This window comes from Aquarana catesbeiana, linkage group LG01, assembly GCF_042186555.1.
Source record: "Aquarana catesbeiana isolate 2022-GZ linkage group LG01, ASM4218655v1, whole genome shotgun sequence".
Taxonomy (NCBI): Eukaryota; Metazoa; Chordata; class Amphibia; order Anura; family Ranidae; genus Aquarana; species Aquarana catesbeiana.
In genome coordinates, this window is record NC_133324.1 from 68,429,867 (window position 1) to 68,444,075 (window position 14,209).

Below are 14,209 nucleotides of genomic sequence, written 5' to 3' on the forward strand. Positions count from 1 at the left end.
ACTTTTTTTTTGGAAAAAAAATACACTTTTTTTAATTAAAAAGTAAGACAACAGTAAAGTTAGCCCAATTTTTTTTTTATATTGTGAAAGATAATGCTACGTCGAGTAAATTGATACCCAACAGGTCACGCTTCAAAATTGCGCCCGCTCGTGGAATGGAGACAAACTTTTACCCTTAAAAATCTCCATAGGCGACGTTTAAAAAATTCTACAGGTTGCATGTTTTGAGTTACAAAGGAGATCTACGGCTAGAATTATTGCTCTCGCTCTACCGATCACAGTGATACCTCACATGTGTGGTTTGAACACCGTTTTCATATGCGGGCGCTACTCACTTATGCGTTCACTTCTGCACGCGAGCTCGTCGGGACGGGGCGCATTTAAATTTTTTTTATTTTTTTCTTATTTATTTTACCTTTTATTTTTACACTTTTCTTTTAAAAAAAAATAAATAAAAATTGTGTCACTTTTATTCCTATTACAAGGAATGTAAACATCCCTTGTAATAGAAAAAAGCATGACAGGACCTCTTAAAGTGGTGTTCCGCTTAAAAAAAAAAAAAAAAAATTTAAAAAGTCAGCAGCTACAAATACTGCAGCTGCTGACTTTTAATAATCGGACACTTACCTGTCCCATGGTCCAGCGATGCGGGGGATAGAAGCTCCGCTTGTCTCCCCCTCCGCTCGGCGGCGCCGGCATTTTAACTGTGGGCGCCCGGCTGTGGCTTCACAGCCGGGCACCCACTGCGCATGCGCGAGCCGCACCGTGCGCCGCGACTGCCCGCGCAATCATTTGGGACCTGTCATGTGTCTCAGACGATTGACAAGAGGGAGGGGGGAGAGGCGATCTCCCTTCCTGCGCCGGGGGAAGTGACGTCAGGAGCCCAGGCACCGAAGGAGGCAGACTACGAGGGACCCCCTAGCAACAGCCATTTAGAGGTGAGTAAAAAAAAAAAAATTTTTTTCTCCAAATGTTTTTTTTTCAATTTTTTTTAAGCATATTAATATTTTTTTTTGGGGGGGGGCGGTGGAACTCCACTTTAAATATGAGATTTGGGGTCAAAATACCTCAGATCTCATATTAACATTAAAATGCAAAATAAAAAAATAAAAAATTGTCATTTAAAAAAAAGACAAAAAAAAAAAAAAATGGCCCTTTAAGAGCTATGGGCGTAAGTGACGTTTTGACGTCGCTTCCGCCCTGCAATAATATGGAGACGGGTGGGCGCCATCTTCCCCTCACTCGTCTCTATGTCACACAAGAGGAAACATCCGATCGCTTCCGCGGCTGCCGGCGGCTCCGGTAAACGGCAGAGGGCACCAGCTCGCGGCGGGAGGGGGGCACTCTCCCGCCGCCCAAAAAAAGTGATCTCGTGGCGAATCCGCCACAGAGACCACTTTTATCTTGAAGGGGATCACCCACTGAAGAAGAGGATACCGGGGTTAAGGTAGCTAGCTGCTGCCATAACAACGATATTCCTCTTCAAAGTACCGACGTATAACGACGGTGGGCGGTCCGGAAGTGGTTAAATCTTCCGGAGGCCAAGTGGTTAACTTTAAATTAAAAAGAACGCAGACCTCGGAGTATGTTGTGGGCAGACAGTGTGATCAAAGTCAAGTTGCACTTCCTTCCTGCACAGTACCAGTAACACTGAGCTGGCGGTAAACTTCCCATTTCCAGCTAATCAGTTGATCTGCAGCTGTGGTGGGACTACCAGTCTGGGCCTGTCCTGCTGCACCGAGTGGCGCTGACCTTAGGCCCTTCCTATAGAACCTCGTCATGACAGTGAAGGAAGAGCCCAGGAATCCCGGCACTTCTATGACACACACATTCCAAAACTCAGACATGCTGGTTAACGCTTCACACCCCAGACACCATCATATAACATGCAAACCTTTTACTTCGGTTGTTAGGGGAAAATAAAAAATAAAAAATGCTGGTTACCGGGGCTTTCCAGTCCTGGAACAAGCTTGCATGTCTTAAGGCAGCCATATATGAAAATAAGGGAAAATAGTATTGGATTCCCCTGCTGATTTTGTACACCGACAAAAAATAAAAAAAAAAAAAGATCAGTCTATAATTTTAATGGTCAGTTTATTTTAACAGTGAGACAGAATAACAACAAAAATATCCAGAAAAACACATTTCAAAAAAGTTATAAATTGATTTGCATTTTAAAATGAGTGAAATAAGTATTTGATCCCCTATCAATCAGCAAGATTTCAGGCTCCCAGGTGTCTTCTATACAGGTAACAAGCTGAGATTAGGAGTGCTCTATGGCTGGGTTCACACTGGTCCAACAAACGCTCCGACAGGAGCTCATGTCGCATGACGTGTGAAACTCAATGTTTCTCTATGGGAGCCGTCCTACCTAGTCCGACACAAGTCGTTCCGACTTTAGAAATGCTCCCTGTACTACTTTGGTCCGACTTTGATCCTACTTCAGCCCATTGACTATCATTGAAATCGGATCAAAGTCGGATCGCCGTCTCGCATGATCCGACTTTGGCATGCGACTTGTGCTTAGATGATCTTGAGGGGGAACTCCGCGCCAAATTTTAAATAAAAAACCGGCATGGGTTCCCCCTCCAAGAGCATACCAGGCCCTTGGGTCTGGTATGGACCTTAAGGGGAACCCCCTACGCCGTAAAAACGCCGTGGGGGTCCCCCCCAAATTCATACCAGACAGTTATCACAGCACGCAGCCCGGCCGGTCAGGAATGGGGGTGGGGACAAGCGAGCGCACCCCCCCCCCCCTCCTCAACCGTACCAGGCCGCATGCCCTCAACATGGAGGGGGGGGTGCTTTGGGGGAGGGGGGCGCCCTGCGGGCCCCCCCACCCCAAAGCACCTTGTCCCCATGTTGATGAGGACAAGGGCCTCTTCCCGACAACCCTGGCCGTTGGTTGTCGGGGTTTGCGGGAGGGGGACTTATCGGAATCTGGAAGCCCCCTTTAATAAGAGGGCCCCCAGATCCCGGCTCCCCACCCTATGTGAATGAGTATGGGGTACATGGTACCCCTACCCATTCACCTAGGGAAAAAGTGTCAATAAAAAAAAAAAACACAGTATACAGGTTTTTAAAGCAATTTATTAGGCCACTCCGGGGTCTTCTTCCGACTTCGGGGGTCTTCTTCCAGCTTCGGGGGTCTCTCCGGCATCTTCTCCCGATGTCCGGATCTTCTGCCGGCTCCTCCGCTATCTTCTGCGGCTCTTTTGCTAGCAGTGGCCCGGACTTCTGCCTTCTTCCCTCTTCTCTTCTTCCGATGTTGACACAACGCTCTCTCCAGCTGGAATGCTCTCTGAGCGCTCCGCAATGGACTTATATAGGCGGTGACCCCTCCCCTTATGAGGTCACTGTCCCGGGGCATGCTGGGACTGTGCCGTCATAAGGGGGTGTGGTCAACATCACCCGGTGACCACACCCCCTAAAACGTCACAGTCCCAGCATGACCAGGGACTGTGACGGCATAAAGGGGCGGGGTCACCGCCTATATAAGTCACATCGGAGTGCTCAGAGAGCATTCCAGCTGGAGAGAGCGTCATGTCAACATCGGAAGAAGAGAAGAGGGAAGAAGAGAAGAGGGAAGAAGAGAAGAGGGAAGAAGAGAAGAGGGAAGAAGGCAGAAGTGCGGGCCACCACTAGCAAAAGAGCCGTAGAAGATAGTGGAGGAGCCGGCAGAAGATCAGGACACCAGAGAGACCCCCGAAGTCGGAAAAAGACCCCCGAAGTCGGAAGAAGACCCCGGAGCTGCCTAATAAAATTACTTTAAAAACCTGTGTACTGTGTTTTTTCATTGACACTTTTTTCCCTAGGTGAATGGGTAGGGGTACAATGTACCCCATACTCATTCACAAAGGGTGGGGGTTCGGGATCTGGGGGCCCCCTTATTAAAAAGGGGGCTCCTGGCTTCCGATAAGCCCCCCGCCCGCAGACCCCGACAACCAATGGCCAGGGTTGTCGGGAAGAGGCCCTTGTCCTCATCAACATGGGGACAAGGTGCTTTGGGGTGGGGGGCCCACAGGGCGCCCCCCTGCCCCAAAGCACCCACCCCCATGTTGAGGGCATGCGGCCTGGTACGGTTCAGGAGGGGGGGGGTGCTCGCTCATCCCCACCCCCCATTCCTGACCGGGCAGGCTGCGTGCTTGGATAAGGGTCTGGGATTTTGGGGGGGACCCCCACACCGTTTTTTCGGCATAGGGGGTTCCCCTTAAGGTCCATACCAGACCCAAGGGCCTGGTATGCTCCTAGAGGGGGAACCCATGCCGTTTTTTTTTTTTTTTTTTAACTTGGCGCAGAGTTCCCCCTCAAGATTCATACCAAACACAGTGCCTGCTATTGGCGGGGATCCAAGTCGGATCCCCGTTCATTAAAAGTCGGACGCATGCCGGCTTCAAGTCGCAGGGCAAAGTCGGATCCAAAGTAGGACGGCTGTCGTGTCGCACCAGTGTGAACCCAGCCTGATACGACAAATGCTCCGACATTGGGAGCTCAAGTCGCATGACGTGTGTAAATCAATGACTCTTTATAAGAGCCGTCTTAACTGGTCCGACACAAGTCAGTACGACTTTGAAAAAGGTTCCTGCACTACTTTGATCCTACTCCAGCACATTGAATGTCAGTGAAGAAGAAGTCAGATCAAAGTCGGATCATCGTCTTAACTGATCCGACTTAGGCATGCGACTTGTGCTCTGATGATCTTGAAGGGAAACCCCGCCAAAAAAAAAAAAAAAATTAAATTAAAAAAAAAAAAACAAACACACACACACACACAGCATAGACTTCCCCCTCCAAAACCATACCAGGGTCTGGTATGGATTTTAAGGGGAAACCCATGCAAAAAAAAAATGTCCCGGGGCCCCCCAAAATCCATACCAGACCCTTATCCAAGCATGCAGTCCAGCAGGTCAGGAAAAAGGGTGGGGACAAGTGAGCGCCCTCCCCCCTCCTGAACGATACCAAGCCACATGCCCTCAACATGGGGGGAGTGGGTGCTTTGGGGCAAAGCACCCTGTCCCCATGTTGAAGGGGACAAGGGCCTCTTCCCGACAACCCTGGCTGGTAGTTGTCTGGGTCTGCGGGCGGGGGGTTTATCGAAATCTGGAAGCCCCCAGATCCCGGGCCCCCACCCTATGTGAAGGAGTATGGGGTACATTGGACCTCTCCCGCTGCCTATAAAAGTGATCCCGCTGGGACGACTTTTACCAGATGCCTGATTTGACTATTGCAACTCCCTTCTCATTGGCCTACCACTCCATAGGCTATCCCCTCTTCAGTCTATCATGAATGCTGCTGCCAGACTTATCCACCTTACCAACCGCTCAGTGTCTGCCAACCCTCTACTTCAATCCCTACACTGGCTCCCAATCACCCAGCGAATTAAATTCAAAATTCTAACCACAACATACAAAGCCATTCACAACTCTGCCCCAAGCTACATCACTAATCTTGTCTCCAAATATCACCCAAATCGACCTCTCCGCTCTTCTCAAGACCTCCTGCTTTCAAGCTCTCTCATCTCCTCCTCCCATGCTCGTCTCCAGGATTTCTCCAGAGCCTCTCCCATCCTCTGGAACTCGCTACCTCCATCTATCCGGCTATCCCCTACTCTTGCTACCTTCAGGCAATCCCTGAAAACTCATCTCTTCAGGAAAGCCTATCACGTCTCCAACTAATCTCCTACCACTTCCACCAGCTCATTCCCCACAGTTACAACCTTTTGTACCACCTGCCCCACCCTATTAGATTGTAAGCTCTTCTGAGCAGGGCCCTTTTAATCCTATTGTATTGTATTATAACTGTATTGTCTCCCTTTTATATTGTAAAGCACTGCGTAAACTGTTGGCGCTATATAAATCCTGAATAATAATAATAATAATGCCGAATCACCCGAGAATAATATATATATATACACACACACACACACACACACATATACATACATATACACACACACACACACACACACACACACACACACACACACACAGTGGGCGGCCCAGAAGAGGTTAATTATTGACCCCAAACCCCTTCAAAGTAGAACTACACTCCCTCAATCAACATTAGCTATATGTACTCCTTATGCTGCAAGCATTAGTAAATAGATCGGAAGGTACATTACTTCCACTACAGTGGAAAAAAAAAAAAAAATGGTGCCTCGTCATTGGTGCCAGTGGAAAAAATGGTGCCTCGTCATTGGTGCCAGTGGAAAAAATGATGCCTCGTCATTGGTGCCAGTGGAAAAAATGGTGCCTCGTCATTGGTGCCAGTGGAAAAAATGGTGCCTCGTCATTGGTGCCAGTGGAAAAAATGGTGCCTCGTCATTGGTGCCAGTGGAAAAAATGGTGCCTCATTTGTTGGAGGAATGGTGCCCCAAGGGCTGGATAAGGGCAACCAAAAGGCCACGTCTGGCTTGCGGGCGGCAGTTTGGATACCCTTGGTATCTTATTTTTTTTTTTCCATGAAAGTGGAGTTTCCCTTTTAAAAACATTACAAATATTCTGCTTAAAATGTCCCTGTGACACCCATCAGGGATTTGCTTACCTGGCGAGGTTGCTCGATAACCCGCTGGGGATCAGACTTGACTTTATTGTTGGGGTGATGGGTGATCTTGGTAACGGGTTGCTTGAAGATTGAAGCCGTCTGACGGATGGGTAGGGTTGTATTCAAGTCTGGTTTATTCTATGAAGATAAAGAAGTACAGTAAACAATGACTATTGTCAATTATGATTGCAGACAGTATGAAAATAGTAAGCTCTGTCTAATCATGAAATCTATTCAGCCAAACCATTTTCTTTTAGAATTTGATGCATTGACAAAGGGATAGAACCTCCGTCAGGTTTTACGGTTTTCTATGTTTCCGCTGACCTCTACGTTTGTCCTGATGGCCTATTATTGTCATAGAGTAAGTGATGGGAAAGCCAAAAATTTACCCCATCACCAAAACAAGAATGGAGAGGAAATCTGATCTGGTGACAACTTCCTGAGAGGGGATTACCCCTCACTTTGAAGATATTTCCTTTCACTTCCCATTGTGTCTCTGGGAAAGGAAGTGAAATCTTCCAAAAGAAAAACAGACCACACAAAAAAAGGACGTAAAAACAAGAGAAACCACCAGACCCCCTATACAGCCAAAACAGAGCGGACAGACAAATCTGCAATGCTGGCTTATTGTATTCTGACAGCCAGCATCTGCATATGTCAGAATATCTGAACAGTGGCTGAATCTGATTGGATGCAATCGCTGTTTGGCTGAAAATTTTCTTCCAGGTCCTTAGCGAAAGTCAACTCTGCCATGCAGGGTGGTACCAACAGGGCTACTGGCAGAACAAATATTGGACGATTTACTAGAGCCCACCACCTCCACTAGATCACCAGTTGATGCAAAAACAGCTCAGGGAAAGCTTCATTTTCCTATTTTCTTATTCCAATTTCTACAGAATCCATCAATGGAACTTGGTGACATCTGAATTTAAAGATGTAAAGCTCCTCACTAGCAGATTTTCCTTAGAAGTTTTTATCTTTAAAAGCGGAACTAAACCCTCCTATCTGTTTCAAATCAAGGAAGTTGCCATCTTGGCCTCTGTTTGATCTTCAATGGTCATGAAGCTGCACATGTGATCAGTTATGACCTCAGTCATTTGATGATTTGACAGTTTGGTTGAAAGCTCAAGCAAATGTGACAGTTAGCAAGCATTCCCGTTTTTTTTTTTTTTTAAACTAAAATCGATGGGTTTACTTCACCTTTCAGAACGTTTGATTTTCTGATCGTTAGCGGGTTCAAATTGACTACAAGTGATAAGAAAATGCGAAGGGAACAGGATAGAAAATTTTTCTCAAATGAAAGAATTTCTAAGGCCACTTTCACATAAAGGGCCCAATCTGATCCGCCTGTTAGTTTTTCAGACGTACCTGATCGGACCCTCCATTTACCCCTGTGGGCCAGCGGGTGTCAGACTTGTGTCCATTTGCACCCACCTACCTCCGAACCGATCGGGTCGGCTAAAAAAAAATAGAATAAAAAAGGGGATCCATCCTCTTCCGTCTAGGTGGTTCGGAGGGCAGTTGGGTGTAATCAGACAATGGAGTCCGTTTTTACCCGCCAGACCATAGAGTGGGCTCAGTCCATGTCCACACTGCAGACACTGAGCGGGCACGGACCCGTCATCCACTCGCTCTGCTGAGATCTACATGGGATCACCAGACACATCCCCTGTGATCGAATCCGAGTCTGCACCGTGTGAAAGGGGCCTAACAGTCCAGGTGGTTTTCATTCTGTAAAGTCCATTTGTTCCTAAATCGAATGTTAAATGCAAATACATTTTGTAACTACTTTAAAATGGCAATCACCAAGCCGAACGTACTGAATGCTGTGTTCCAAAACCTACTAGTGTACACCCAGCTTGGTCAACTTCTCCAGCAACCACACAAAAAACTCTGTCTGGTACTGGGGGGAGGGTTGTAATTCAAAATGAAAAAGTCAATTAAAAAAACTCATCCCCTCCAACCCCCCCCCACCAGGACCTGCCCCAGGTTGCCATCCGGGGGTAGGCAACCTGGGGCCCTCCAGCTGTTGTGTAACTACATTTCCCATGAGGCATTGCAAGGCTGGCAGTTACAATTTCTCCCAGAGGCATGATGGGACTTGTAGTTGTGCAACAGCTGGTGGGCCCCAGGATGCCTACCCCTGTTTTAAACTGTCCATAGATGGATTTATTTTCGTATAGTTCAACATGGATCAGCCAAATCTCTAACAATCCATGGCCATTCCCAATAGACACAAGTAGATCTAATGATTGACTTCTGCCGAATGGGACTGATGGAAAACTCATTCAATCAGCTCTGATCAGTGTATCTGACAGTTGTGGCCTGTGCTATTGTATTCTCACAGCGGGGAGGATTCCTCCATCCACCTTGCTTGGGACTGCAAAGTTGCATGACAAGTCCTTTCCCATGAGATCCAATGATAACCATTCGTATATGTGCGACTTCCCTGTACTACTTTGGTCTGACTTTTCTTCCATAGACCTCAAGTTTACACAGGCATTCTCTGAAATTGCGGTAAAATCGCACGACTTAAGGCGCGGCAGTGTGAAAGGAGCCCATATCGGTCGACCTCTACCAGAGACCCCCATTGGCTTTAGTTGTCTCCCCTTCTCTGTGAATTAATAAATGTGGACCAATTACAGATTCTGATTTACTCTTAAAAAGATAGAGAGCGTCTCTTAAGCCTGGGTTCACACTAGCGCAATCTCAGATTTCATGTGATTCGCACCCGCACCGCAGGTGCCGATTAAATGCATTGGATTCGCACAGAAAATAGTGCAGGGACTTGTTTTCCCCCGCACTAGAATCGGATCGCATGGGTATTCTCCCCTATGCGATCCGATTCCTGTGCGAGTTCACACTGCGATCTGTGAACCAAACTTGGGGTGTCATTAACTTTCATTAACTTTGTTAATGACACCCGCAGCGGTTCGCACAAGGCAGTGTGAACTGCCTGCGGTAGAGGAGCGATGCGGGAACCGGCGCTGGAATCGTGCCGGTCTCCGCATCGCAGTAGTGTGAACCCAGGGTTAGAGGCCGAACAACACCCCCCTTACCCACGCACAAAAAAAAGAAACGGAAAAATAATTGGGTTGTCCATTGCAACTACGCAAAAGGTATCTTTTTTTATTGCAGAAAAACCTGGAATGGAGTTGGCTGTTTTGGGACATAAGTAACCCCATTCCTCTCTCGCCACCGACCCCATCCCTCTTCCCCCCGCTCTCACCACCGACCCCATTCCTCGTCCCCCGCTCTCACCACAGACCCCAAATCCTCTTCCCCTGCTCTCACCACAGACCCCATTCCTCGTCCCCCGCTCTCACCACAGACCCCAAATCCTCTTCCCCTGCTCTCACCACCGACCCCATTCCTCGTCCCCCGCTCTCACCACAGACCCCAAATCCTCTTCCCCCTGCTCTCACCACCGACCCCATTCCTCTTCCCCTGCTCTCACCACAGACCCCAAATCCTCTTCCCCTGCTCTCACCACCGACCCCATTCCTCTTCCCCCTGCTCTCACCACCGACCCCATTCCTCTTCCCCCTGCTCTCACCACCGACCCCATTCCTCTTCCCCCTGCTCTCACCACCGACCCCATTCCTCTTCCCCCTGCTCTCACCACCGACCCCATTCCTCTTCCCCCTGCTCTCACCTCCGACCCCATTCCTCTTCCCCCTGCTCTCACCACCGACCCCATTCCTCTTCCCCCTGCTCTCACCACCGACCCCATTCCTCTTCCCCCTGCTCTCACCACCGACCCCAATCCTCGTCCCCCGCTCTCACCACCGACCCCAATCCTCGTCCCCTGCTCTCACCACAGACCCCAAATCCTCTTCCCCCTGCTCTCACCACAGACCCCAAATCCTCTTCCCCCTGCTCTCACCACAGACCCCAAATCCTCTTCCCCCTGCTCTCACCACAGACCCCAAATCCTCTTCCCCCTGCTCTCACCACAGATCCCAAATCCTCTTCCCCCTGCTCTCACCACAGACCCCAAATCCTCTTCCCCTGCTCTCACCACCGACCCCATTCCTCTTCCCCTGCTCTCACCACCGACCCCATTCCTCTTCCCCCTGCTCTCACCACCGACCCCATTCCTCTTCCCCCCGCCCTCACCACCGACCCCAATCCTCGTCCCCCCCGCTCTCACCACCGACCCCAATCCTCGTCCCCCCCGCTCTCACCACCGACCCCATTCCTCGTCCCCTGCTCTCACCACTGACCCCCATTCCTCTTTCCCCCGCTCTCAACCACAGACCCCAGTCCTCTTCCCCTGCTCTCACCACCGACCCCAATCCTCGTCCCCCGCTCTCACCACCGACCCCAATCCTCGCCCCCCGCTCTCACCAGACCCCAATCCTCGTCCCCTGCTCTCAGCACAGACCCCATTCCTCGTCCCCTTCTCTGACCACAGACCCCATTCCTCGTCCCCTGCTCTCACCAAGACCCCATTCCTCGTCCCCTTCTCTGACCACAGACCCCATTCCTCGTCCCCTGCTCTGACCATGACCCCATTCCTCATCCCTGCCCTCACCACTGATCTCAATCCTCGTCCCCTGCCCTCACCACCGACCCCAATCCTCATCCCCTGCCCTCACCACTGACCCCAATCCTCGTCCCTTGCTCTCACCACCGACCCCAATTCTTGTCTCCTGCTCTCACCACAGACCCCATTCCTCTTCCCCTGCTCTCACCACCGACCCCATTCCTCTTCCCCTGCTCTCACCACCGACCCCATTCCTCTTCCCCTGCTCTCACCACCGACCCCATTCCTCTTCCCCCTGCTCTCACCACCGACCCCATTCCTCTTCCCCCCCGCTCTCACCACCGACCCCAAATCCTCTTCCCCCTGCTCTCACCACAGACCCCAAATCCTCTTCCCCCTGCTCTCACCACAGATCCCAAATCCTCTTCCCCCTGCTCTCACCACAGATCCCAAATCCTCTTCCCCCTGCTCTCACCACAGATCCCAAATCCTCTTCCCCCTGCTCTCACCACAGACCCCAAATCCTCTTCCCCCTGCTCTCACCACAGATCCCAAATCCTCTTCCCCCTGCTCTCACCACCGACCCCAAATCCTCTTCCCCTGCTCTCACCACAGACCCCAAATCCTCTTCCCCTGCTCTCACCACCGACCCCATTCCTCTTCCCCCCCGCTCTCACCACCGACCCCAAATCCTCTTCCCCCTGCTCTCACCACAGACCCCAAATCCTCTTCCCCCTGCTCTCACCACAGACCCCAAATCCTCTTCCCCTGCTCTCACCACCGACCCCAAATCCTCTTCCCCTGCTCTCACCACCGACCCCAGTCCTCTTCCCCTGCTCTCACCACCGACCCCATTCCTCTTCCCCCTGCTCTCACCACCGACCCCAATCCTCGTCCCCCCCGCTCTCACCACCAACCCCATTCCTCGTCCCCTGCTCTCACCACTGACCCCCATTCCTCTTTCCCCCTCTCTCAACCACAGACCCCAGTCCTCTTCCCCTGCTCTCACCACCGACCCCAATCCTCGCCCCCCGCTCTCACCAGACCCCAATCCTCGTCCCCTGCTCTCAGCACAGACCCCATTCCTCGTCCCCTTCTCTGACCACAGACCCCATTCCTCGTCCCCTGCTCTCACCAAGACCCCATTCTTCGTCCCCTTCTCTGACCACAGACCCCATTCCTCGTCCCCTGCTCTGACCATGACCCCATTCCTCATCCCTGCCCTCACCACCGACCCCAATCCTCATCCCCTGCCCTCACCATCGACCCCAATTCTCGTCCCCTGCCCTCACCACTGACCCCGATCCTCTTCCCCTGCTCTCACCACTGACCCCAATCCTCGTCCCTTGCTCTCACCACCGACCCCAATTCTCGTCTCCTGCTCTCACCACAGACCCCACATATGTCCCCACTTCACTTGCCACTGCAATCACATCCACCACTTGCTTTGATACTCGCCGCCACTGTACTGATGCGCTCTTCTGTGGTCTCCACTCTCGCAGTGACACACCCTTACATATTCAGCCCATTCCACACATGTGCGCAAGTTTAAAATCCATAAAATCTTTGCAGACAGAAAATATTTATGCCACTTTTTTTTCTGGATGAATTGAAGCAAATATCGTAGTTGTGCCTCTTATTTTTTAAATGAATTAACAAAGTACTTTAGTAAGTAGTGAAATGAGGTCAATGCGGGTTGCTGCAGAGCTAATGATGCCCCTTGCCGAGCTAATATACGCTCTCCAGCCCCCCGATTCATTAAAGTCTGATGCGCTTGGCATGAGCGATGCTTGGAGAGGACGCACAGCTTGAAAATGCCGGCCTTTTATAGCAGTCGAAACGGTAAACTGAAAACCAGTTTAGTTCCTCACTTCACTGATCTCTACGCTGCTGTTTATAGAAAGAGGAAGCGATACAATCGCAGGTGCACAGCTGCCCTCCAGATCATCAAAGCGTGACGCGGCGAGCGCGGGACAACAATGCTCCACATTTTATTCACTCTGGAAGATTTAACCCTTTTTTTTTTTTTTTTTTTTAAAACTGTCTCAATGCAAAAGACTCGATTCTGGGACATCTCACCAAGACGTTGAGTCTGCGAGTTATGGTAACGAGGGTTTCACCGCAATGCAAGGAGCCAGATGTGGTGCATTACTGTGCCATTCATTTTAAGTAAGACCCCAATACACATACACATTGCACTACATGCACTCGTGTTTAAGGGCTTATTCACATTATTGGTTGTGGTAATGCACATTATATACATTGGTATGATGTGGTGCCTCTCATTCTGAAATGTAAGGTGCACTGCCAGAAATGCTACATGCACCTTTTTTGGTGTGTTCTGTTGGGTTGACCAAAAAATAAAAAAAATTAAAGTACATAAATAAAAACCTACAGCTCCGTTTTGGAGTTGCTGTACTAACAATCCAATGTTAGTACAGCCCCCCCCCCCCCCCCTGCTGTTCCATTTTGTTCTGACAAGGCTACGGCCCCCACTGGCTGAGAGTGCTGATTGGGAGCCGTCAGCTACTGGTTTAAAAATAGCAAAGAGAATGCAACCCTGTGCAATAATAGCCTTAATGATAAAAAAGTACTATTATAATAACACCAATACTAAAAAAAAAAAAAAAAAAAAAAGAGAATTGAATGCTAACAACTTGCCGACCGTCGCACGCCGATATATGTCGACACAATGGCAGCGGTGGGCAAATAGGCGTACCTGTATGTCCCCTTCAATTGGCGGGGCTAGCGCTCGTGCGCCCGCAGCGTAAAGCGTGTCCGTGCCCGCGGGACCGGCGGACTCGATCTCGGTCTCCCGGCGCCGCAGAACTATGTAAACAAGGCATTTCCCCGTTCTGCCTTGTGACATGACAGGGATCACCACTCCCTGTGATCGGGAGCAGTGATCGCTGTCATGTGACTGGAAGCCCACCCCCCCCCCCCACAGTTAGAATCACTCCCTAGGACACACTTATCCCTTTCATCGCCCCCTAGTGGTAACCCCTTCCCTGCCAGTGTCATTTACACAGTAATCAATGCATTTTTATAGCACTGATCGCTGTATAAATGACAATGGTCCCAAAACAGTGTCAAAAGTGTCCGATGTGTCCGCCATAATGTTGCAGTCCCGATAAAAATCGCAGATCGCCATTACTAATATAAAAAAAATTTATAATA

The 14,209-nt window shown here is 49.9% G+C and overlaps 1 protein-coding gene across 1 annotated transcript in view; it reads right to left on the reverse strand.

Moving 5' to 3' along the window:
- Window positions 1-14,209, reverse strand: part of MBD2 (methyl-CpG binding domain protein 2) — a 108,347-nt gene that overhangs the window by 41,277 nt on the left and 52,861 nt on the right. The window contains exon 3 of the mRNA XM_073619869.1: window positions 6,544-6,681. Within this exon, the coding sequence (XP_073475970.1) occupies window positions 6,544-6,681 (138 nt within the window). The remainder of the gene's footprint in view (window positions 1-6,543; window positions 6,682-14,209) is intronic.